The sequence below is a fragment of the Saccostrea cucullata genome, unplaced genomic scaffold, assembly GCF_032062105.1.
Source record: "Saccostrea cucullata isolate Sc308-1 unplaced genomic scaffold, CSIRO_AGI_Scuc_v1 ctg2583, whole genome shotgun sequence".
Classification (NCBI taxonomy): domain Eukaryota; kingdom Metazoa; phylum Mollusca; class Bivalvia; order Ostreida; family Ostreidae; genus Saccostrea; species Saccostrea cuccullata.
Window position 1 is genome coordinate 1 of NW_026935667.1, and position 26,368 is coordinate 26,368.

The 26,368-nt window shown below is 34.0% G+C and overlaps 2 protein-coding genes and 1 pseudogene across 2 annotated transcripts; 1 reads left to right on the forward strand and 2 right to left on the reverse strand.

The window, feature by feature from the left end:
- Positions 1–485: 485 nt before the first annotated feature.
- Positions 486–3,839, reverse strand: LOC134243545 (putative nuclease HARBI1; the record flags this gene model as incomplete). The annotated part of the gene is made up of 4 exons (XM_062725800.1): positions 3,565–3,839; positions 2,118–2,268; positions 1,270–1,450; positions 486–575 (listed from the first exon to the last, which is right to left on the reverse strand). Coding segments are annotated over exons 1-4 (653 nt in total), but the record flags the coding sequence as incomplete, so codon positions are not given.
- A 10,846-nt stretch (positions 3,840–14,685) lies between these two features.
- On the forward strand, positions 14,686–20,616 carry LOC134243542 (uncharacterized; the record flags this gene model as incomplete). Its single annotated transcript, XM_062725799.1, has 2 exons — positions 14,686–16,061; positions 19,399–20,616. A coding segment is annotated over one exon (1,356 nt), but the record flags the coding sequence as incomplete, so codon positions are not given.
- Positions 20,617–21,223: 607 nt separating this feature from the next.
- On the reverse strand, positions 21,224–23,388 carry LOC134243543 (uncharacterized; annotated as a pseudogene).
- Between the last annotated feature and the right edge of the window lie 2,980 nt (positions 23,389–26,368).

A 26,368-nucleotide genomic window follows, 5' to 3' on the forward strand; every position in this document is an offset into this window, starting at 1 on the left:
CCGGGACAACGCTTAGCGGTGAAGAAGAAACGAGAGTATTCCTATCAAGCGTGAATGAGGCCCTGAAAATCATGCAGAGCGCTTGGAGTGATATTACCAACTTAAGCAGTGGTGGGGCATTTCCTTATTTCAATAATTGCAGCTTTTCATTTTATTAGAAACTTTTGTACAAGTATACAATTGTCCAAGATGGGTGTAATTTGAATATTTTTTTATTTGAAAGGAACTTTCAAATTGATATTTTTTTCTTTTTCATACCTATAATAATTAAAAAAAAAACTGTTTTGTACATTTTCAAAAATGTTACTAGAATAACGTATGATGCAATGTTTGTTTTTCACTGGAACGTGAAAGAAGTACAATAAATTATTTACACAGCACAGTTTTGCTGTATAATGAGCTCCACCCCCTGCTGGTGTATCTCCAGTTATTGTACGGGGAATTTCAAAGGAAAAGTGCCGCAACCATGATACAATTTCTGTTACCGTGTTTCCATGTGGTCTTTTAGTTCAGAATTGGCAAAGATGAAGGCATCATGTACCGAACCCGGCCACTTACATACAATGTTCGTGAACCTAAAAATTATAAGAAATTGGTATCGTAATCATGTACCAACGATTTATGTATATAATACAAATATTCGACTTAATGAAATAAATCGTAAAATGTATACAATGAAGCGCTTTGAATGGGTAAAATTTTCTGCTTGGATGGAACGGGTTGATCTTCCGACACACCCATTTCTTTAGAAAAGAAAAATCGGTCAAATGATTTAATCGAATACCTGTAAAATAGGTATTTTATAAATATAATAGCCAATGAAATTGACGGTCTGCAAAAACACCGAGTAAGCACGTGTTCGACTGATACATGTCCTATGCTAACTCCAATAAACATGATAAAATCATAAAAATGTACAAAATCGTTGCAATGCGTGTTTTACATAAGCAGAAACTCTATACATCGTTCTTTCTTATTCAAATATCTTCATTTCAGTGTAAATCATGTTGCTTATTGCGAAAAGTGTAGTCTCCTAAAACCTTCGAAGAATATTCCTTTCTTATTTATAAAGAAAGGGCGTGTCGTTATGTTATAATTGACGTTCAAAACATGACTCAGAACGTTTCGTCCAAATGGAAAATTTTACCAATTCAATTCGCTTCATTGTATGATCTGTTTCACTCGAATGACTCGATTTATGCAAGAGAAGTGCTATTTAGATGGATCTTATACATTTAAGTACAATTGTAGTATTCTTCTTGTGCGAACCTTAGAGAGGCATCCGCCACCACCTGAACATTCATAGCATGAAAACCCTTTCTGCAAACATATTCTGGCTCATTTTCTTTGGGGGCCATTATAGGTATGAGGGTGCCATCGATGGCCCCAATAACATTGGGAAACCCCGCTATTTGGTAGAAATGGTGCTTGGTAACTAAAGCATCATTCTCTGAAATGTAAGTTTGAAATTCTATGAATAGAAATGTATTGAAAGTATGTATAAGAAATTTCTTTTTCATGCATGAAAATCGGACCTATATAATTAAAAAAAAACATCTTATATCAGTTTCTTATCATTGTTTCATTTAATGTATTAAAATTTGCGGGATACTTTTAATTTTATATACTGCCAGTAGCACAAGTACATCAAAGAGGGAGGGGGGGGGGGTCTTTGAGAAAATTGCCTTGAACATTATTAAAGTACGGGAATTTCCTTAAGAGGCTGTCTACACTTATTATTTTAGATTGATGAATTAAAAATAAGTTTAAAGGCTTTGACGCTCAATTTCAATACGTTTTTCTATTTCATTACATATTTTTATCGATTTGAATGTCGAAGTAAATGTGGTATCTCATGAAGTACTTTTTCCTACCCCCCCCCCCCCCCCTGAAAAATTTATAGAAACTATGGCCTTCTCATCATTACATATGTTGAATAAAAAAAAATCCAGAGAGGTCAATGTGTCGGGCTTTATTATGTACATTATATAGCCTAATTGTTTTCATGCCCCTTGGGCGGAACGTTAAATACATGTACTTGTTTGTACAATGAATCTATTTCATACATTGTAAAAATTAAGGATTTTAAGAATTATATAGAAGTTTTTTTTACAAACCTGATGGGAAATGAATGTTATCTAGCTCATTACAAATTGATCTGGTGACACGATCAATAGCCCTAGACACGCTTGATCGTGAGATGCCATGCAGGTCACCACACTCAGAAAAAAAGGAGGCCTTGGCAAGGTATCTTATGGTCACCAGCACCTAAAAGTTTCGTAACAGTGTTTTCAAACTTTTCACACGAAAATCTTCCATGGATAACATTTATAATATGTCGGGAACTGAGAGAGAGAGAGAGAGAGAGAGAGAGAGAGAGAGAGAGAGAGAGAGAGAGAGAGAAAGAGTTATCTGAGATGCTCATTTATCTGTTTTTATTGTCCATCGAGTGGTCATGTAACTAGAAACGTATACAGAACATGTATAATTATTTAACTCACGGCTCGTAGGAAGCAATTTCAGTTGTGTGTGTGTGTGGGGGGGTTATATCAACTAATAAAATATCGGCAAAATTATGGGACACATTCGGTTACTGCGACTATGCAACCAAAACATAGTAGTATAACTTCTAAATGTATTTCTTTATTTCTTTTTTAAGTTGTGGCAAAGTCATATTTATTTAGAATATTTTTTTTATCTTTTTGAATAACTTACTGAGCTATAAGTTACTTTATGTCATATCTGGTAGTAGTCTCCATCCATGAATTCTACTCACAAAATCTCATTGGCCTGTAAATGTGTACCCCCTTGTTTAACCGTTTTTTTTTTTTGCTATATATACTGAGGCATGGGTCCATCCCTGTTAGTGTGGGAAATTTAACTTACCTATTACCAGCTGCCCGTTGTCACCACTTGAAAGGTAATTTTCTTAGTCTATTTAATTTTTGTATTTCAATTATTAAGTCAAAGTTACAATTTCAAGTATTTTTCATATTTTTGAGAGAAAGGTTTTTTTAAACTAGGAAATTGACCTTTTGGGCTTAGTAAACATAAATTTTCTTATTTTTGAAGTGAATAGGAGATAAAAGTATTTTGTCTCAGTGTCCATGTGTATTATGATATTGTATATATGTTTTTGTAATAGTAGATCTGCCATTGTTTTTTTATTTCCAAAATAAATTCATTTAAACTGAACCTGCATTTTCCATCTCCGCTTGGTTACAAAGTGATCAACCTCTACATAGGATTTAACATTTTTATGAATTGAAAATAAAAAGAATATACACAATGCTACAGAAAAAGTTGATCATGTTTTATACTTTATAATCTATAACAGACACATTATCTGACGCTACTTATTTTTCTTTTAATGAAAAAAATACATCATCTATTATAGGTACGGGTATGTTATTTTTATTAAAAGAAAAATAGGTAACGCTGTGTGCCTGTGATCATAAAATAGCCTCTCTCTCTTTATCTCTCTCTCGCAAAGAGAGATAACTCTAAGTTGTGTGCTGGGACTGCAAAGGGTAAATAACTCAAGGGTATAAACAAACATATGACCTGTGTGTATGCAGGCAGAGAGTGGCTTCTGTTTGTTGGCCTCTCAACGTCCCCTCTTACCAACTCTACCAAACGATAGAGGAAATGACGAGGAAGACGATATCTTTCAATAACTTCCTCATCATTCAGAAAATCAAGCGGATTTGTCCTGTCCCGAAAAACACGAGGTCTAGGCAGTTTTCTCCCATTTGAAGGTAAGTGTTCGTCTGCTATTAATAATAGTGACGCCATATTGTTTGTAGTTACGAGTACGCGAGGTTATCTACGAGAGCATAGGACCACTCGTAGAGTTACGATTAAGTTTAGTCGTAACTCGCAAGTCGTAACTCTTAGTGAAACGCACTTACGTGCTACGTTCACGTTTACGTCTACGTTTACGAGCTACGACCTGTTAGTGAAACGGTCGCCAGATCTAACGGAGAAATTTCCACTGGACAGGGAAATGTCTTAGTGTGTGGGGACGAATGTAAACCTATAGGGTTTAGCAGAGACATATTGTGTGAACATTTTAAACTTAGACAATATTAATAACATAATCATTTTTAGTTTTTAGCAGTTAAAATAAAATGAGATAAAGGTTTATTAAATCAGAATGGATATATTATTAGTGACGCATATTTGGTGACTTTATAATTGGAAAGAGAACTTTATTTTGTAAACAATTATTATCTTGTCAAAACAAATTGGATTTTGGTGTTGTTCAAATACACTATAATTTGTAAGATCATTTTGTAATGAAATTGATCTGAATAGACCAATCAAGCCCATCGATAGTAAGTAATAAATGTGAACAGAAATTCAATGGTATAATTAAGAGTTTTGACTAAGAGCAATAAAATTGGGAACTTTGAAGTAAATAAGTAAAAGAGCTTAAGGCTATAACTCCTGTGGTGCAGAGATGGGGACTGAGCCCATAAATATTAGTAACATGTATTTACCTACATTTTAGGGTGGTGCCATGTTGGGGTTCATAGGTCAACGGACAGACCTACGGACAAAGCGTAGGTGGTTGGTGATGGTAAATTATCCAATGAAATGCATTTTTATATCCGGGACCATGGATACCCACTGAGCACAAAATACCCTGTTTTAGTCAGAAAAGAATATTCCCGGTTTTATTCTCAAATCATTACATCTCTTTGGTATTTATTATTTTGGGAATCATTCTTTTGGACTTTTGTTTATCTATTTATTTGGAGTTCGGTCTTAAACTCTTTATATTTTGGACGGACCCTTTGGACGGTTATATAATCAAAGTACTGAGAGTACTGATAGGCGGAAGCATGTTTGCAGGTTCTAGTGTGCAAAACTTTAATGACACATATTTGAAGCATAATCTTTTTCAAAGGAGGGGGTGATAAATATTTTGATGGATTGCAGTATTAAAACAGTATTTAAACAGTATTAAAACCAAGGAACAAAAATAAACATGTCTCGGTTTGATGAGGATACATGAGAATAAGTCATATCAATAGCAATATGAACATTTTAACATTTATTATACCCCCGCTTGAAAAGAGGGAGGGTATACTGTAATTGGTATGTCCGTCCGTACGTACGTCTAGCTGTCTGCATTTCCTCTTATTTTAATAAAACCTTCACAGAATCTTTACATATTGCCATTTTGCATCTCCTCTTTTACTTTTTGATCTGACACATATTTTAGGTTTCCCGACCACAGCAAAACATGGACCTTTCCATCATAATCATATGGGAGGCGGGGGTATCATTTAGTCAGTTCATTGCTCACAGTACCTCTTGTTTTTGTCAAGTATATCAAGTTAAAATTGAAATCCAAGTTGCAATACATAAAATATGTAAGATATGGTTTTGGGGAACAAGAAATGGTAAATTCTAAAATTTCACACAAAAATGAGAACTAATGAGTAATAAAAAACAATATATATCACAACTGCTTTTGGGTTTTGTATTTGTACATGTATTAAGTTTTAGCACCAATGAAACAAAGTCTTGTTACAAAACAGCAAATTATAAAAGGAATACAACATACACAGAAGACCTTACATAGATTTACAATGTGCTTGTGGTTCTATGAATTGTTTTCATTCAAAACATGTATGGCCCAGGTAGAACAAATCACAAGTCTCTAATGCTGATGACAGGGGAACACTGTGTCATGATGTCCACAATAAATGGAATATTTTTTCAGGAGAGCTTCAACCATGGCAGGCCCTTGAATGCCAGACAGTTTTATTTTTATTCCTGTGGTAAATTTGTCTTTGATGATTGTATTAAAATATTGGTACATACATCTCGATATCAGTGTTGATTTCTTTTCCGGAGATTATCTACACTATACCCTTCACAACTGTCTCTTGGCAGAATTTTCTACAAAATGTATCATAAAAAAAAATTAAGAATATCTCACAATGTTTATTTAACAAAAATTATTTCATATTATGTATCTGACTTTCAATAAATGAAATCAAGGATTTCAAATAACCTTTTATGATATACGGGTTATTTTAATATATTTTCTTGGGAAGTCAACTTTACCGAGCACTGGATCCAAGGTCCAAGGATTGAATACTAAAAAAATTACTCGTTTACTCCAATGTATATTATTTCTTTTTATAAGGTACACATTTTTATCAGAAACTTATTAATTAAAACTAAAACATGCAAATGGTAATTAGCAGGTCTTCATCTACATCTAGCTGTAAAACACCCGTTATCGCCTTGATCTACATTCATTCATTCAGTGAAATCTGACATGCAAAGAAATTAATGCCACTATACCCACTTCAAGAGTGAAGTGGTTATATAGAAATAACAAAAGATTCAAAACTGCGGAAAGTGAACTTGTGTAGTAAGATTGGTGTAAATATACTGGAAACAACCAAAAAATGAAGTAATATAAGACTAGCGATCCTGACCAACAACATCTGTCCCCTCTCTTTCGCTCGTTATATAACATACATGTGTACACAGCAGTTTTTCAAATAGATCCAATTAAAACAACCTTTTGTAATTTTGGGTGTATTGTGCATTTGTGTTTTATTTGACAACTAATTTTAGTACCAAAAATTATTTCCAATGGAATTCATAATTATCTGTACATGTAATGAAAAAATCAGATATCGAGTAAGCGATTTTAAACATGATAAATATTGTCTGATTTGACTTCTCTAATATTTTTTTTATTTGTTTTCTCTTTCAAAGCCTACTATTATAAGTAATCATGTATTTGCATGTATTTAAAAAAAAATAAAAAAAAAATAAGTCAACAAAATTAGAAAAGTCAAAATATACTTTCAAAAATAGTATTCGGTTCATGATCAGTTTTGCCATCATAACAAGATGATTCGTTATGCTATAAAAATATGTATCATAAGTTATGAAATTTTTTTCCACTTATCTAGAAATACAATAAATTGATGTACTCACCTTCAGAAAAGTGTTTCTGGTTGTGCTGAGTTGGGTTTTCTTCTGCCATTTAGAGGTGGCACAGGGCAAATCCACAATGCCATCGTAATTATCTCCCCTTTCTGTTAGCTGCCTCCGTAGCAGGGACACATCTTTACAAAACACAATGTAGTTCTTATGCTTGCGTTTTAATTTAATTTCTGTCCAGATTTTACAGTTTTGGCCCATCCTTCAACATACATGTATTAACATAAATTGAGAAAGGATATATAAATGTATACACACACTCGGCATGATAATTCCTCAAATTTCTCCCAAGCATGTAATCATGGTAATTAGAGTACCAGTTCGTTCGATAAGACACGATCATGCATAACAGGTATCATATTACGATATCTAACATGTCTAAAGCATGCCTGCATAGGGAGGCGACATTTTCAGGATAAAACAATTAAAGATAAGGGTGACAATAAAAGATAAATAAGTCACCTTATTTATTTTGAAGAGAAGGCCTGTCACTTCCAGTCAATCATTGTATCATTCTAAATCATTTGTGCTCCACGTGTGTTTGTGGACAAAAATTTCACGCTGAATGGTCTATATGTTAGAATATAACGCGAATGTAGTAAACAATTGATAAAAGGAGTAACATACCTCTTTTTTTCTATTTCATACAAGATTATTGAAAAGATAAGCTCCTCAGTAGCTATGTACCTGTCATTAGTTCTTAAACATAATTACCTACTTGAACTATTTTGTCCCTTGTAGTATTTCTAAAGATCGGTTCAGTACCCCGTGCTAATCAAATGTTGAACCCGATTTGTTTATGTTTTAGACATACAGAGTTGCCGTTCGTTCTTCTCTCAAACGTGAAACGTATCAGCAGTAACAAAGTTACTATTCGTTCTATAATTAGGCCATTATTTTTATTGGACTTTTTTACATTAATCAAAATAAATTGTTATAATAAATTCGCAATAACACACGCTTTTTGATTTGATAATAACGATAAAGATTGAGAAGGTGTCAAATATGATTAAGCGGGTTGTATGCCCTTAGTTTAAGATACATCCGTTTGGAGTACCATGAAGCGGGGCAAACATCTTGAAAGGTCGAAAGGTCAACAAAGCATGCAAAAGTAAAAGGCGGCTTCCGCCTAAAAAGTGTATTGGTCTTTTCTGATCATATTTCAGGAACGAATATTTCTAAAACTATACGATCACGGAAAATTGTAAATTGCATTTTTTTAATAAACTTTGGAAATCGACACAAGAGTTGTCATTGGCTTACAAGGGATAGAACCTCCCGATGATTTGATGAACAAGGGAGAAGCATTTACTTGCCATCTATATGCCCCTAAAGCATCATCCAGAAAGGTAAATGACCTATAAGATCCCACCTATTTTGTGCTATAAACGGGGGAGATACCGGCTTCCTCCTTCCTTAGACTGTTTGAAGAAGCGCTGCCTGAGATCCAATTACCAGAACGCAATATGAGAAAGGCGTCTGGCAGAATCCTGAATTACATAATTCAGTTGGAATAGGTTAAAAAAAAGAAAGGAAAAGGATGTGCAGCATTTAATAGTGCATGAACTTACAGACCGCTCCTGAGGCAGAATTTGATTTGCTAGCCTGTAACTGCATAAAACATGTACAGTGCCGAAATGTGCATGATAAATGGACTTAACTACATTAATATCGCAGTACAGTTAAGGCAACATTTTCTATAAAAAGTCACCAAAAACGATACAATTAATATTTAACTATTTTATTTTTCAGCAAGACACTCTAGTTAAAAAAGCTTTATGTTATCTTGAAGAGTATGCCCATCGCTATTCAATTAGGAATTTTTGTGATCATGTGACCCTCTAAAGTCACGTGGGCTCCGATTTTAGGTCAACAAATGAAATGTTAAATTTAACCAAAAAGTTCAAGGGCAAGGCAAACAAACAAATAACTGCACAGTGTTTTAAATTGTTCCTATGTATCTATACTTTCGCAAAAGTGATGCTCATTCAGTTGGTTTTCCGATACATTTGAGTTATTCACATGAAACAGTCAGTAGTATATGAAAAATGGGGTATTTTCCTAATATCATCGGAAATTATAAATAACCTTAAGATTTACAAAGAAATGAGCATCACTTTTTGAAAAATATACAGTAAAATGAATAATTTAAAATAAAAACCTACTTATTAGATTTTCGCCTTGCCCTTGAACTTTTTGAGTAAAAATTTACATCTTGGTACAGTCAGTCTAAATATAGTTTTCAAACGCATCGTTGACTCAGCATGGGAGATAACTCTTCCGTACTTGATAAAGTTTGTTTACCTCGTAGATTTTAAATAATCAGGCCTAAACTTGCATAATGCGCCGGGAGCTTTTTACTTAATCGAACAGTATGCATAAAACACTGGATATTACTTTCTATTTTGTGACTTCGTTCTCTTTACAATGTGTGAATTATGTATGATATAAGACGTCTTTCAGACCTTCCGCATTTCCTCGAATCATTGTAAACACACATGCAGCTAAATGTAGGTGTAAAGTTTGCCGCAGCATGTAATCTAAAACGCCGATTGTTAATAAAATGGGAATATTCAATTATAAGTGTCAAATGATAGCCTCCATCAATAATTAATTCCATCAATAATCATACCCCTCTGTCACTAATGTACATACACTTGTGTACAATTTTTTTTTTCGCATACAAGATTATATCATGGCTTTCTTTAAAACCTTCAACTCCTATGGGATTTAAGTCATACGTTTTAAGAACTAAGACTAAGTGGAAAACATACAAATTCCTGTATTTGTTAAAGGGACTAACCATTTTATTCCAAAAGAGGGGGGGGGGGGGGGTAGATCTGAAATGATGAAAATAAATATGTCCCAAATAGGATAAAAAAAAATTAATCCGCCCCAGACCAGTGTTCCCTCTCCTATAATTTTGTTTAGCTTGTCAGACATTTTTCAGCAGGGAGGAAAATAAATAATCTGTCCTTCATCATACTGGAAGTAAATATTATTAGACCTGTCCTTCATTGACATGAAAAGAAATAAAAAACATAATGACTTGGGAAAACTTGCCAACCCCCCTCCCACTTCCCTTAAGAAAAAAATGGTGGTCCCCTTTCTTGTTTCGAATCAATTAGGGGGGCCTTTAATCTCCTTTTTAATTAGTATTATTAAGAAAAACAAATTAACACAATGTACATGCTGGAAAAAAATCTTGATGGACATTGACAGCCTGGCACCATACAAATATATGCAAGTCAAGATTATCAAATCTTAATAGCCTTTTCAACACCTGTACAGTAAGTACATGAATATGAAAAAGTCAAATAATTTTTTATGAAGAAATTTTATTTCATAAACAGCTTTTCAAATTAAGATAGACTGTACAAGGAATACTGGGGGGCTGCAATTTTTTCCATAACTTCATGATCTTGTGGATGAAATCAATTCTGAAAATACATGTATGAGAAAATCAGGACATTCATGTAGTAACATACGATTACTAAGAGTAAATTGGTGATTAAAATTTAATTAAACTCAGATCAATGCATGGAAACATGCATTGGATGCATATATAATTAAATGTTTGCAATTCTACTGTTATATATTGTTTGCCAGAATATTGCATGGTAATTTGGTTTATAGCTAATATGGAGCATACCATTTTCCTTACATCATGGATTAACTTGCTGCCTGATCATGAATGATTCCATTGGTATAATTCTTTAGGAATATCTGCAACACATTATATATGCTATTGCTATGAGATTACTAAATGAAATACATTGTAAAGTAAAATCACTTTACATTTGACAAAACAATTCATGATATATTGTAAACTGCAGTGAATTAAAATTCATATAAAGTTAAATGGAAACAAAGCTGTATTTATTTACAAAACTCTTTTGGGAAATTAAAACCTCTGACATTAACAAGAACAAATGATTAGAATATGAAAAAAAATATACTTCCATCTTTACAAAAATGAAAAATAAATATAGGCCTAATCATGCACACAAGCATGGTTTAAAAAATGTGAAATGCTTATAAGTGTACATACCCTGTAGAGAAATGGATACATTTTGTATTTATTTATACTTCAAGCCTGGATCCCTTGACTGCTACAATAATAAAAGTATAATATGTCATATGATTTTAAAAATTATGTAAATTACAGAAATTAATTGACTTAAAAAATTGAAATCATGCTAAAAAAATACATAATTTATTCACCATTAATTTAAAAATTCTAAAAATTTAAACCCATAGATCTAAAGTGGAGGTTCTTTGTTTTCATCATAATGATACAAATAATATTTGTTACATTTCGCATGAATGTATGCCAAAAAGACAACAACATTACATGTTCACAAAATCACTGTCAACACATTGACTGCAGCAATGAAATTTCAAATTTAATTTACTCTAAGTTTGTATTACTTATTAACACCCTTATTACACATGTCGTCTCAAAGAAAATAAGCTTATATACTGTAAAATCACATATTTTCGTGGGGTCAGATTTTCGTGGTTTGAGGACAAAATGTTGGTTTGTGGGGATTTGATTTCGTGGATGAAGAATATTTTAGTGGTTGTGCATATGAAAATATACATATCGTGGTGGACATAAATTCGTGGGTCTCTTCATACCACGAAAACAACGAAAATTAACCCCCCACGAAAATTAGTGATTTCACAGTACTCTATAATATACTCTATATTTAGTACAATTACATTTTTAAATTTTTAGTAAAACAAAGTGATCAACTTTATATATGTGGGCTGTTGGGAGGGGGGGGGGCGACACACACTGCACTGCATTAGTTTTTCACTGACCGTGGTAATACATCTAAATATACACGTACACACTCGCAATCGTTTTTTCTTCGATGTTAACAGAAGCATATCTACATACCTGGGCTGATCGCTGAATGCACTGCAGTGATGGATCTAGGGAGCTGGTGCTGATCGCCTCACTCTTCAATTATTTTCTGTAATAATGTCCTCATATTCTCGTAATAGGGATAAACAATGCCTTGTCTCTTATCTATCCCCAATTCTTTGAAGAATGTCTGATTATTGCATATAAATCCACTGCATATCTCAGCTGATGTCGCCACGTTTTTAGATGTAAACAACATTCCGTGTCATCGAGTGCAAGAGCTTGGCTGAAGCCGAATGCAGCCAAACGGCACATAAGACATCGGATTATTTTAAAAACATGCCATTCTATATAGGAGAAAATCACTAATAATTATTTATTTAGACATGGAAATATTGCTGTTTTTTACAAATTCTTGCAAATATCGGTAAATAGTTATTTTGAGCTCTATTTCCTTATAAGGATCAATCAGGGCGGAGCAACTGTCATGACGTCAAACCTCATTATGACCTCATTACCATATTTTTTCCATGGGTTGCCTTAACCGTACTGCGATGTTTAAACTCAGACAAGGATGTAAAGACAGAGGACATTGATAATGAACATGATTAGTAATGATGAAAATGATACATTGTGAATATGACAGGTCTCAAGTAGGGCCTCTATGTAAAATGTTTTATTTAAGGTAGTCTAGTTCAAAAGCACCAAAATAGAAGGAGAATCGATATTTTTACTGGGGGTGTGAAACACTCATGTATCTTCTTGTAGAAAAAAAATCAAAATCATTACTGTTAAAAAGACGGTCTACATTTTATGCCATATCACATGGCAAATTAATTCTTTTGAACAAAAGTCAAGAGGATAAGGGTAATAATGAATTTCGGGCTACCGTACACATTACTTGTTAAAGCTAAGAAAATATTGAAGAATTAATCTCATTATACCTATGAAGTAACAGGGCTCAAAACTCAAATAAAGCTCTCTATTAGAAAAATCAATTTGTTTACCCTGATCTTTTTGTATTTAATTATAGAAACCAATGCTTGAAGTATCTCGTGAGATATGGGTAAAACATACAGGTACCCCCATCTTAGTTCAATATAGTTCAAGCCTTTTATGTTGACAAAGATATTTATAAATCAGCTAAAAAGTGAAATATTCTAGTGAAGAACAATTTTTATTTAATGACATAAAGGCAAATAACTTGCCACGTTTTCTGTATATAGGTATCAGACATATTTGAGTTGTATGCAATTATAAACGTATACGTTACTATCAATATAACCCCCCTAGGTAAAAATATACTGCATCTGAAAAGTTCGGCATTTGTCCTCGTGCTTGTGTTTTAAATCGATTGAATTTTCTGCTACATACTGTATAAATCTCAACCCTTGCACAAAAATACCCTCAATCATCTCAATACACCCCTCCAAAACTTCTGCAGATGTCGTTTACATTTTTGCTTATGTTATATGTTCCATAATTTTAAAACGGAGAACGGCTAATTCCGGCTTCCGGTTTACCACGAGTAGGCCCCTTCTTTAATCTCAACCATTGTATTAATGGAGATTTCTATTTTCTCTGTAAAACTAGTAAAATGTATTACGTTTTTGCTATTATAAATAATATAAGCAACGCATGTGCACAATAATGTGTCTCTATAAATATGTGCTTCTGTACTTATCTTGTTCGTTATACAGATTTATTAGGTAATGTTTGACTAAAAGGGGAATGAAATGTTTGCAATTTTTGTATTTTTTTGTTAGAATTACGTCCAGGGACTCAGATAATGCTCCTCTAATATGGTTATCCTTACATTTCTAACTAATTGCACTAATTGGTAGAACTTTGTATCACACTTGACTGCTGTGTGACAAATACTTTGGAAGTGGCAATCATATTTAGCTCAAGATACCTCTGTACAACAGGTTTTGTACGTTTTTTTAACCAAACATCATGTTTCTCAATGTAAATTCTTTCACAAGCTTTTCCACTAAGAGGACCTTTTGGTGAGGTACATTTTTCATACCCGGAAGCAAATCTATAAAATGAATGACTCTCCAAATCATGTGGTCTTTCGTGATAATAATCCAGTAAATTTGTTTAGAATACATGTATAGCTGTACAATAATCATTCATTTCCTCTATAAATTTTATTGGTTTCAACATTTTGAATCTCTTTTTTGGAATACATGTATTTATATAAACAACTTTCCTTGTACTATGAATTAAATGTACTTGTCCTTGTACTATTAATTAAATGTAAATTTCCAATAACAATAAAAAAGGATGCATACTTTCTATGGTCAGTATCGGGTAATTCATTATCAGAATCATCAAATTTTAAAGCATCATCATGGCCATCTGTCTTTCGCAGCATTTCTCTGAAAAAGTATCAATACATTACAAAATAATTTAAGTGACATAAATGTAAGTAAAATTGCACTGTCTTTAGGCATTTGAATTCAATGAAATTGTTTAGTCTTATTACTTAGTTTTTGCTGATGCGTCTGGTAATATGCAAACTCCCAGATCATCTATTAATACTTCCATACTTTGGGAGGCTTGACTGGATTCTGTTACGTCATCATACCAAGGGAATCACGTGAGATAGCATTACGTCTGCGTAATAGGGTCAGTGCGTTGCTTCTGCTTGAAGTAGTAGGGCGAATTTTTGTTAGAAGAGCTCATTACCGTTGTGAACGGTGTATCATACGAGAGTTCAATTTTTTCACCTAATTTGTCGTAGACAAATATACATATTTTTGGATGAAGTATCTTTATCTGTCGTAGACAGATTTCATTTGTATATATAACGTGTTATATATATTTTTTCATACACGTGGTGTTATCAACTTATCATGGCATCCGCCATGTTGAAAAAATCAGATCGGGGGAAAAGCACAGATCGTGAGACAGTATCAGTGCCAGTTAAAATTCCCCTGAATAACGTTTCAAGTGAAAATATTTTTGAACGAATACGTTCGGCAACTGTTACAAAAAATTCTGCCAGTGCACAAGAAAAACAGGATACGCCACGTGCTAGTAGTAGTACTGTTACGAATATCACGTCTCCACGAAATGAGGTTAGTGATTTGAATGAGAACATTCTTGTCGAAAAGAGAAATTCTACACAAAACATGGATAACCTGGCTAAGTGTTTTGATATGTTAACAAACACAATAACAGCAGGTTTTCGAGGGCTACGATCAGACATAGTCGAACTGATTTCCGATCAGAACAATCCATGTAACGATTATGAATCGGAAGGATACTCGGATTATGATTCCGAGATTGACAGTAATGTAAATTCACAAGTAACAGATACGAATAAAAGTGTGAACGACTTACTATCGAAAACAAAAATATCGGGTTCAATATCCGGAAAAGCACAAGATTCAGGGAAAAATGAAAACGAATGTGGGTCACAATCGCAATTTTTGAAAGTTGCTGCTGAACAAATAACTTCACAAGATGTTACAACAGACCCAATACACAAAGACTTGGCGAAGCTTGTTGATGATCTTATGTTCAAAATTAAAGTTGACAAAAAGTTAGCAGACCAAGTTAAAGAGTCGGCAGAAAAAATCAAAAGACCAGAAAATTGTGAGAGTTTGGTATGTACAAAAGTTGACGAGTTAATCTGGAATAGATTACTAATTGCAACCAAGTCGTTGGATAGCAGATTTCAACATGGCCAATTATTTTTGGTGAAAAGTGTCACGGTGTTGGTGAACATTTTGGAAAAGATTGTGTCAAACAAAGAACTAGAAAAAGAAGATTTGGTCAAAGAATTGATAAAATCAATCGAAATGCTTAGTTTTTCGAACTATGAACTGAATATGAGGAGAAGAGAATGCTTAAAAGGTGATATAGACAGTGTTAACTACTTATCTCTTTTCTCTTCGGGAGTACCGATAAACCAATATTTGTTTGGCAGAGAACTGGGCAAGAGACTTGTTGAAATCGAAAAGACCAACAAAGCAGTCAACAAAGTCATGACTAGCAAAACTGCAAAGCAAAGAGGAGGTTACCAGGGAAACAGAGGTCGTCGTTATCAACCATATTCCCGACAAGGGTTTCAAGGCAATTGCAGAGGTAGAAATGCGCCTTTTTTAGGCCAGGCTCACAAAAGAGGAGATTACAGCAGGAAGTTCTCAAAAGGAAAAAAGAACTTCAAACAAGAGTAAATACTGATAAGTCTAATGAGGTAAGAACGACTAAAGTCGAATATCAAACAGAGTCAATTGATGTGTTATTACCAGAAAATTTTAGAGCTGGTAGACTGAAACAATTTTCAAAAGAATGGAAAGAAATTACTTCAGATAAATTCATATTGGAATCTGTAGAAGGATGTCGTATTGAAATGATAGATGAAGCTAATTTAAATCAACTTAGGCCATCATATCCCTTGAAGTTCAATGACAAAGAAGTTAAAATTGTTTCTACTGAAGTAGAGAAATTATTGAACAAAAATGTTATTGAGAAATGCAATCATTGTTCAGGTGAAATCATATCAAATATATTCATTAGACAGAAAAAGGACAATTCTTACAGAGTCATATTAAATTTGAAAAAATTTAATAACTTTGTAGAATACAATCATTTTAAAATGGAAAGTTTGCAGTCAGCTGTAAATTTAATGAAACAGGAATGTTTTATGGCTTCTGTTGATTTAAAAGATGCATATTATTCAGTTCCTTTGGCAAAAGAACAAAGAAAGTACATGAGATTTATTTGGAAAGGAGAATTGTTTCAGTACACTTGCCTCGTAATGGGACTAGCATGTAGTCCAAGAAAATTTACTAAGCTTATGAAACCTGTATACTCAGACCTTCGTAAACTAGGTTTTTCTAATGTTCCTTACATAGATGATGTATATTTACAAGGAAGTAGTCAGTATGATTGTTGGAAAAATGTCGAGGCTACAGTAAATAAATTGCAAAACTTGGGATTTATACTGAACATTGATAAATCAGTTTTTATTCCCAAACAAGAAATCGTGTTTTTAGGTTTCATTCTGAATTCAGTGAATATGAATGTGAGATTAACAGAAAATAAAATTAACAACATATACCAGTGTTGTAAGAAAATTTTGAACATGTATGAGGTTGAAATTTTACAGGTTTCACAATTACTTGGGTTTATGGTAGCTAGTTTTCCAGGGGTTGAATATGGTCCTCTGTTTTATCGCACGTTAGAGAATGACAAAATTGATGCATTGAAAAATTCTCGTGGAGATTACAGGGGAAAAATGAAAATTACATGTGAATCAACAAGAGGCCCATGGGCCACATCGCTCACCTGAGAAGCTTTGACCATTCTGTTCTTTACGAGATTTCCCCCTTGTTATACATAATGCATCCCCACCCTACCCCACTGATCATAATTTAGACATTTTGAAATCTACACTACCCCATGATCCTTCCATGGGCACATATGTTTCAGCTTTTTTGGCCCAGTGGTTCCTGAGAAGAAGATTTTCAAAGATTTTTCCTATATATTTCTATGTAAAACTTTCATTCCCTATAATGTCCCCACCCTTCCCCCGGGGGTCATTATTTGAACAATTTAGAATCTACATTATACAAGGATGCTTCCACATAAGTTTCAGCTTTTCTGGCCCAATGGTTCTTGAGAAGAAGATTTTCAAAGACTTTTCCTATATATTTCTATATAAAACTTTGATTCCCCATTGTGGTCCTTCCCCAGGGGTCATTATTTGAACAATTTAGAATCTACATTATACAAGGATGCTTCCACATAAGTTTCAGCTTTTCTGGCCCAATGGTTCTTGAGAAGAAGATTTTCAAAGATTTTTCCTACACATTTCTATGTAAAACTTTGATTCCCCATTGTGGCCCCGCCCTTCCCCCGGGGGTCATGATGTGAACAATTTAGAATCTACACTATACCAGGATGCTTCCACATAAGTTTCAGCTTTTCTGGCCCAGTGGTTCTTGAGAAGAAGATTTTCAAAGATTTTTCTTATATATTTCTATGTAAAACTTTCATTCAATATAATGGCCCCGCCCTTCCCCCGGGGGTCATGATTCATACACTTTAGAATTTACAATACCCAAGAATGCTTCCACATAAGCTTCACTTTTTCTGGCCCAGTGGTTCTTGAGAAGAAGATTTTCAAAGATTTTTCCTATATATTTCTATAAAAAAACTTTGATTCCCTATAATGTCCCCACCCTTCCCCCGGGGGTCATTATTTGAACAATTTAGAATCTACATTATACCAGAATGCTTCCACATAAATTTCAGCTTTTCTGGCCCTGTGGTTCTTGAGAAGAAGATTTTCAAAGATTTTTCCTATATATATTTCTATATAAAACTTTGATTTCCCATTGTGGCCCCGCCCTTCCCCCGGGGGTCATTATTTGAACAATTTAGAATCTACATTATACCAGAATGCTTCCACATAAGTTTCAGCTTTTGTGGCCCTGTGGTTCATGAGAAGAAGATTTTCAAAGATTTTTCCCATATATTTCTATGTGAAACTTTGATTCCCCATTGTGGCCCCACCCTTCCCCCGGGGGTCATAATTTGAACAATTTAGAATCTACACTACCCCAGGATGCTTCCACATAAGTTTCAGCTTTACTGGCCCAGTGGTGCTTGAGAAGAAGATTTTTTAATGTACCAACCCTATTTTTGTCTTTTGTTGATTATCCCCCCTTGCGAGGGGATATGTCCCTTCAGTTTAACAATTTAAATTCCCCTTTACCCAAGGATGCTTTGTACCAAGTTTGGTCAAAATTGGCCCAGTGGTTCTTGAGAAGAAGTCGAAAATGTGAAAAGTTTACAGACGGACGGACAGACAGACAGACAGACGGACGGACGACAGACAAAATGTGATCAGAAAAGCTCACTTGAGCCTTCGGCTCAGGTGAGCTAAAAAAGGATATTGAATGGTGGATAAAAAATGTACATGATTCGGACCGAAAAATCTCGCACGGTGAACCTAGTTTTGTTTTGAGAACTGATGCTTCCAGCATGGGCTGGGGACCTGAATTTAATGGTACAGCCACTGGTGGTAGGTGGAATGAGCATGAATTGCTTTTACATATTGATGAACAAGAATTATTAGCAGTGTTATTTGCACTTAAATCACTCTGTAAAGAAATAATTCAAGCTCATATCCAAATACTATCTGACAATAAAACAACAGTTTGCTATATTAATGCCATGGGAGGTAGCAAATCAAGATCATGCAATAAGATAGCAAGAGAAATTTGGTTGTGGTGCATAGATAGAGAAATTTGGTTGTCAGCAACTCATATCCCTGGTTCAAAAAATACAGTAGCTGACAGATGTTCAAGAATTTTTAATGATCATACAGAATGGATGCTTAATCAAAAAATATTTAATAAAATAAGTGCATTATGGGGACCGTTTGATATAGACATGTTTGCATCTAGACTAAATAAACAATTGCCAAGATATATTGCATGGAAACCTGACCCCCAGGCAGAGTTCATTGATGCTTTTTCAATAAACTTTAAAGAATTTTATTTCTATGCTTTTCCTCCTTTTAGTATCATAAGTCGAGTACTTCAGAAGATTCAAGAGGAAAAAGCGGAGGGGGTAATAGTGGTCCCAGTATGGCCTACGCAAACGTGGTACACAAGTCTCATGGAACTTTTAGTGGATGTTCCCCAGATAATTCGGAAAGCTCCCAATTGGTTGAAGTTGCCTCATTCGGAAAAGACACATTCGTTGAAGATGACACTGATGGCATGTCGAGTGTGTGGATCAAGTTGCAGGAACAAGGAATTTCTCGAGAAGTATTACAGATTATCAAAGAATCATGGAGAGGATCCACTAGAAGTCAGTATGCAGGATTTATTAAGAAATGGACAAGCTTCTGTAGTGAAAGGTGTATTCATTTCTTTCAACCAACTGTGAATGATGTGTTATAATTTTTATTATTATTACATAACAAAAATTTGAGTTACAGTTGTATCAATACTGCCAGATCAGCATTATCTTGTTTTGTGAAAATAGATGAAAATATTCTGTTTAGATGTTGGTAAACATCCTTTGGTATCACGATTTATGAAAGGTATTTTTCAGATTAATCCAACAAAATCTCGTTATACCGAGATTTGGGATGTGAATGTTGTTTTTGAATATATTAGGAGTATGGAGAGTAATGAGTCATTATCACTGAAACAATTGTCACTGAAAACTGTAACTTTAATGGCAATGATTTCCTCTCAAAGAGTGCAGTCTATTCATAATACATGTTTGTCAAACATGATTGTTGATGATTCTAAATATGTTTTTTATTTAGGGAAGATAAAGCAATCTAGACCTAATTGTAAATCATTTTATATGGATTTGAAAAAGTTTCCAAGTGAAGAAAAATTATGTATTTTTCAATGTCTGACAGAGTATTTAAAGCGCACAGAAACTATTAGGAATGAGTGTGACAAAGTGTTTATTAGTTATTTGAAACCACATAAACAAGTGAGCAAAAGCACTATTGCAAGATGGATCAAGACATTTCTGGGATTAGCTGGAATTGACATCAAGAAATTTTCAGCACATAGTACCAGGGCTGCTTCCTCTTCTGCGGCAAGGTTTAGTGGGGTTCCAATCGGGGAGATTCTGAAACAAGCTGGCTGGAGTTCTGAAAAAACTTTTCTTAGGTTTTATAATTTAGATATTGTGAAAAATAACCAGTAAATTTCTTTAATTACCAAAGATGTGTTTCATACAATTGCTTTCACATTGTGAAAAAGGTTTTTATTGCTGAAGTTTTATGTAATAAATGAATTACATTTGGCACTGGTTTTCATATTTAAAGGAAATGTGAATGCTATGAGAGGAAGTTTGATAGGTTCTTGTTTATTTGACTTTAAGTTAACTTGACACATCAAGGCTTTAAAATCTCAAGTGATTCCCTTGGTATGATGACGTAACAGAATTATAAAATTAAACGAGGCTTACCGGTAAGTTGAAGTTTGATTGAGATTCTGTTACGTCATCAGGATACCAAGGGGATTACGTGCCCACCCATTTAGTCCCACCCAGTTTTGGGGCTGTGGGTGTGGTTCTTGATGAGTCAAGTTGTGTATTTAAAGACTGACCCTATTACGCAGACGTAATGCTATCTCACGTAATCCCCTTGGTATCCTGATGACGTAACAGAATCTCAATCAAACTTCAACTTACCGGTAAGTCTCGTTTAATTTTATAATTCTGCATTTAAAAAAAAACTTATATTAATAGCAACAGAAAATTACCTAGTTGTAAACAAACCATCAATTCAAATAATCAAATCAAATAATGACTCTGTATCATATATAACATATATGATACGTACATTTTCATGCTTAATAATATTGCATATTAAACTTACGCCATTTCCATGTGATAAGCATCATTGGCTGCTTTTTTGTGGTCAACATGGATACACTCTCTACATTTTCTCCGGCACGCCTCTGCATAGACATTAAAGTTTTGTTGTTGATTGTTGGGATGTTTAAAGTAGAGAGCAGGTTGTTCACGCGGTCTGGTCCTCCAAGACTGTCAATCATCGCTAGAAACAATGTAATTCTGTACAATGGGTTTGCACAAATGATTTGAACTTTAAAAAATGGTATTTAACGTTAAAGAGAGACGGTTTATTTAAAACATGAATGTTACTCAGTGTGTAAATCTGTGGTATTTCTCAATTTTTGAAACTTTTTGAAATTTACAAACCTGTGCCTAATTTAGTATTTACGACAGAACTTGGCATCCCTGTTGCTTTTTCTTTTCTATGCGTCTTTTCATAGGGCACCATGTTAACTTCTCCACAATCGGGATTCATACATACGACATATAGATAACCACCAAGGCCCCGTCGTCTCTCTCCTATTACATTTTCGGTATAAAGCGGTATAGGTTCCATACGACAGGAGGAACATGCAGATAGGGACTCCAACAAAACACCTAGCTCCATAATGCGCCGTCCTTCCTTCCAGTCACGGGTCACAGGAATGGGAAGATCTCAGAGTTTTATAGTATGTTCCTTTGTGAACTTTCAAGTTTGAATTGATGGTTATTTCTAGTTCCAGATTCAAGTTTATTACATTAAATTGCAATCGATTCTTATTTCAGGTTCAGTTCTAATTTTGAATTACTTTGTGTGTGTGTGTGTGGTTTTTTTTCTGTTACTTTAGTTAAGAAATTGTGTTCTAGAAAATCTTTGAAAGTATATTTAGAGCTTGTAAATATTGTAAAAAATAAAATTATTTACTTAGGCTGAAATATATAATAACTTAAATAATTCAAAATAATTGCAGACTTTGGGGATAAGGAGTTGCAAATTCTACTTGAGCACTTTGATCCTGTTCTCACAGAGGCTGGGGTGAATGTTTCTGAAGCTGAAATTGAATGGACAATGATTAAAAAGGAAGAACACAAGAGGTAAATATATCAACAACAATAAAGTGTTGAGTGCAGCTAATTACTAACCAATAAAATCTTTGAGAAACTTGTTAATTTTTTTTTAAATTGTAGCGATCTTCTTTGAAGTGACTGGGTCCTTATACAGAGAAAATATGAGAACAAGTTTACCAATATCCTTTCAGTTATTGATCTCATTTTCACTCTTTCACCAAGTTCTGCAGAAGCAGAAAGAGGGTTTTCCCAATTGAAATGCCTCAAAACAAATTTAAGATCTAGACTCAACCAAAACACACTTAATCATGCTCTCATCTTGGACTATGACCCAATGCCAGCAATAAATCATTGGAACAGCAGTTCAATGAGGCAAATGCGCCCTCAATTTGAAAGGAAGAACACAGAGACTGAGAACTGTGATGGTAAAGGCGCCCTCAATTTGAAAGGAAGAACACTGTGATGGTGTCACAGCTGTAAATCATGTTGAGGAGGATAATGCCATGCACGTAGTAGAAGGAGAAGACCAGCATGAAGCAGATAAAGAAGAATACAGAGATGCAGATGAAGAAAATGATTCAGAAGATGATCTAAGTGATGACATTTTTTGAAAATTTGAGAGAAATTGAAATGGAATATGAATATTTAAATTAAATTTGAATGATTAAAACCTTCTAAAGACAAAAATAAACTGTGTTTTGTACTTTTATTTTTTTTAAAAAGTGTGGGCGACCAAATTTGGATGTGGGCCCCTGGAGTGGCAAAGTCCAGTAGCCCACATGGCTAGCAAGAGTTTAAAGTTAGTTTAAAACCCTGGCTTACATTTAGAAAATTTCCGAATAACACTAACAAATCTAGGGCGAAGAACTCATTCACATTTCATCAAACTAAAATCCGAATTCAGTGTAAAATACATATATTAATGTGTTAAGATCCACAAATAAAATTGTTTATATTTGGATTAATAAATCAATTCAAGACTTTTGGAAATGTTCAACAAAATTCTAGTAAAAACCTTTACAGGTCCAAACAAATTTTGAAAAAAATAAAGGTTAAATATTTGATATTTTCCCTATTTAACAAGGAGCGGCGATAGCGTAATGGATAGGGCGTTCGCCTTCCAAACCTTGGGTCATGGGTTTGCGCCCCCGCTGTGTCGGTTTTTGTTTTTTATGCCCCCGTAAACGAAGTTTCGGGGGTATATAGTTTTTGTCGTGTCTGTCTGTCTGTCTGTCTCTCTGTTTGTCTGTTTGTCCGCAAAAACTTTAACCTTGCCTATAACTTTTGATTGAGTGGAGCTATGACTTTCATCTTTCATATGTGTATTCCTTGTGACAAGACCTTTCTTTGGGTACCACCAAATTTGACCTTTTGACCTTGACCTTGGAGTTTGACTTACTTTTACATGAAAATTTCAAAATTTTACTTTGGACATATCTTTTGAATAGTAGACACCAGGACATTTATATTTCACATATGTAATGTTTGTTAAAAGACCTTTCACTGGACACCAACCACCTTGACCCTTTGACCTTGACCTTGTAGATTTCCGTATTTGTGAAAAAACTTTAACCTTGGCCATAACTTTTGAACAGTAAAGGATAGGGCTTTCATACTTCATATATGTAATCCTTGTAGAAAAACCTTTTATTGGATATGAAGATCCTTGACCTTTTGACCTTGACCTTTGAGATTGACCTACTTAAAAAAAAACAAACCTTGACCATAACTTTTAAAGACTAAAGGCTAATGCTTTCATACTTAACATATTTGATCCTTATGACAAGAACTTTCATTTGATAACAATAAGTTTGACCCTTTGACCTTGACCTTGGAGTTTGACGTACTTTTTATGAAAAATTTTAAAATTTTACTTTGGCAATATCTTTTGAACAGTTGTCAACAGGACATATATACTTCACATATGTAATGTTTGTTAAAAGACCATTCACTGGACACCAACAACCTTGACCCTTTGACCTTGTAGATTTCCGTATTTGTGAAAAAACTTTAACCTTGGCCATAACTTTTGAACGGTTAGGGATAGGGCTTTCATACTTCATATATGTAATCCTTGTGGGAAGACCTTTCATTGGATATGAAGATCCTTGACCCTTTGACCTTGACTTTTGAGATTGACCTACTTAAAAAAAACAAACCTTGACTATAACTTTTAAAGACTCAGGGCTAGTACTTTCATACTTTACATATTTGATCCTTATGACAAGACCATTCATTTGATAACAATAACTTTGACCTTTGAGTTTGACCTACTTTTCAAGAAATTGAACGTTGACCATAACTTCTGAACGGTTACGGCTAGGACTTTCATGCTCTACATATGTATTTTATGTGGCAAGATCTTTCATTTGATACTAATTACATTGACCTTGACCTTGGAGATTTTTGTACTCATTAAAAAACTTCAACATTAGCTTACTTTCAAATTTCACAATTGTTTTCCAGTGAGAATTCCCTACTTTTTGTACGAATTAGTTAAGTTTGCATTTCAGAAAAGCTTAATCTTTGCTATGTTGCCATACGGGGGCATCAGTGTTTTACAAACACATCTTGTTTGGATTTTGAATTTCGTTCTTTTTCATTATCTTTACCAAATCAAGATACAAGCGAACTCTACATTTATAATAATGATTACAAATCTTTAAAAAAATAATTTTTCACCCATATAAACAATATAATCGACTGCATAATGTGACTTAATGGTGGCTTAGTGGTAGCTTAATGGAGTTTGGACATTAAGCACCAGTAAGTCTAGCTTAATGGTAGCTTAATGGTGACTTAATGGTGGTCTAAAATTTACCATTAAGGACCTGTAAGCCACCATTAAGCTACATTTATGCACCCATTAAGGACTTTAAGTTGGCTTAATGGTAACGTAATGGCGGTGCAAACGTTTCTTAAAGGTGCTTAATGGTGACTTAAAGACAACCATTAAACCACCATTAAGGACCTTTAAGCCACCATTAATATGAATATTTAAATTAAATTTGAATGATTAAAACCTTCTAAAGACAAAAATAAACTGTGTTTTGTACTTTTATTTTTTTTTAAAAAGTGTGGGCGACCAAATTTGAATGTGGGCCCCTGAAGTGGCAAAGTCCAGTAGCCCACATGGCTAGCAAGAGTTTAAAGTTAGTTTAAAACCCTGGCTTACATTTAGAAAATTTCCGAATAACACTAACAGATCTAGAGCGAAGAACTCATTCACATTTCATCAAACTAAAATCCGAATTCAGTGTAAAATACATATATTAATGTGTTAAGATCCACAAATAAAATTGTTTATATTTAGATTAATAAATCAATTCAAGACTTTTGGAAATGTTCAACAAAATTCTAGTAAAAACCTTTACAGGTCCAAACAAATTTTGAAAAAAATAAAGGTTAAATATTTAATATTTACCTATTTAACAAGGAGCGGCGATAGCGTAATGGATAGGGCGTTCGCCTTCCAAACCTTGGGTAATGGGTTTGCGCCCCCGCTGTGTCGGTTTTTGTTTTTTTTTTTTGGATTTTGAATTTTGTTCTTTTTCATTATCTTTACCAAATCAAGATACAAGCGAACTCTACATTTATAATAATGATAACAAATCACTATAAAAATAAAATTTCACCCATATAAACAATATAATCGACTGCATAATGTGACTTAATGGTGGCTTAGTGGTAGCTTAATGGAGTTTGGACATTAAGCACCAGTAAGTCTAGCTTAATGGTAGCTTAATGGTGACTTAATGGTGGTCTAAAATTTACCATTAAGGACCTGTAAGCCACCATTAAGCTACATTTATGCACCCATTAAGGACTTTAAGTTGGCTTAATGGTAACGTAATGGCGGTGCAAATGTTTCTTAAAGGTGCTTAATGGTGACTTAAAGACAACCATTAAACCACCATTAAGGACCTTTAAGCCACCATTCAGCCGGACTTAAAGGGTGTGTTTCATCTTGTGGTGGCAGAAGCTCAGGATTTTTCTCAACACAGCGTGGGACTATAAATCTCTAACCCACAAGGTTCAGATGGAAAACATGCAGATCTTGCAGATCATTCCAGCAAATCGTTGCAAAATTAGACAGTTCGGAGAACATATCTAAAG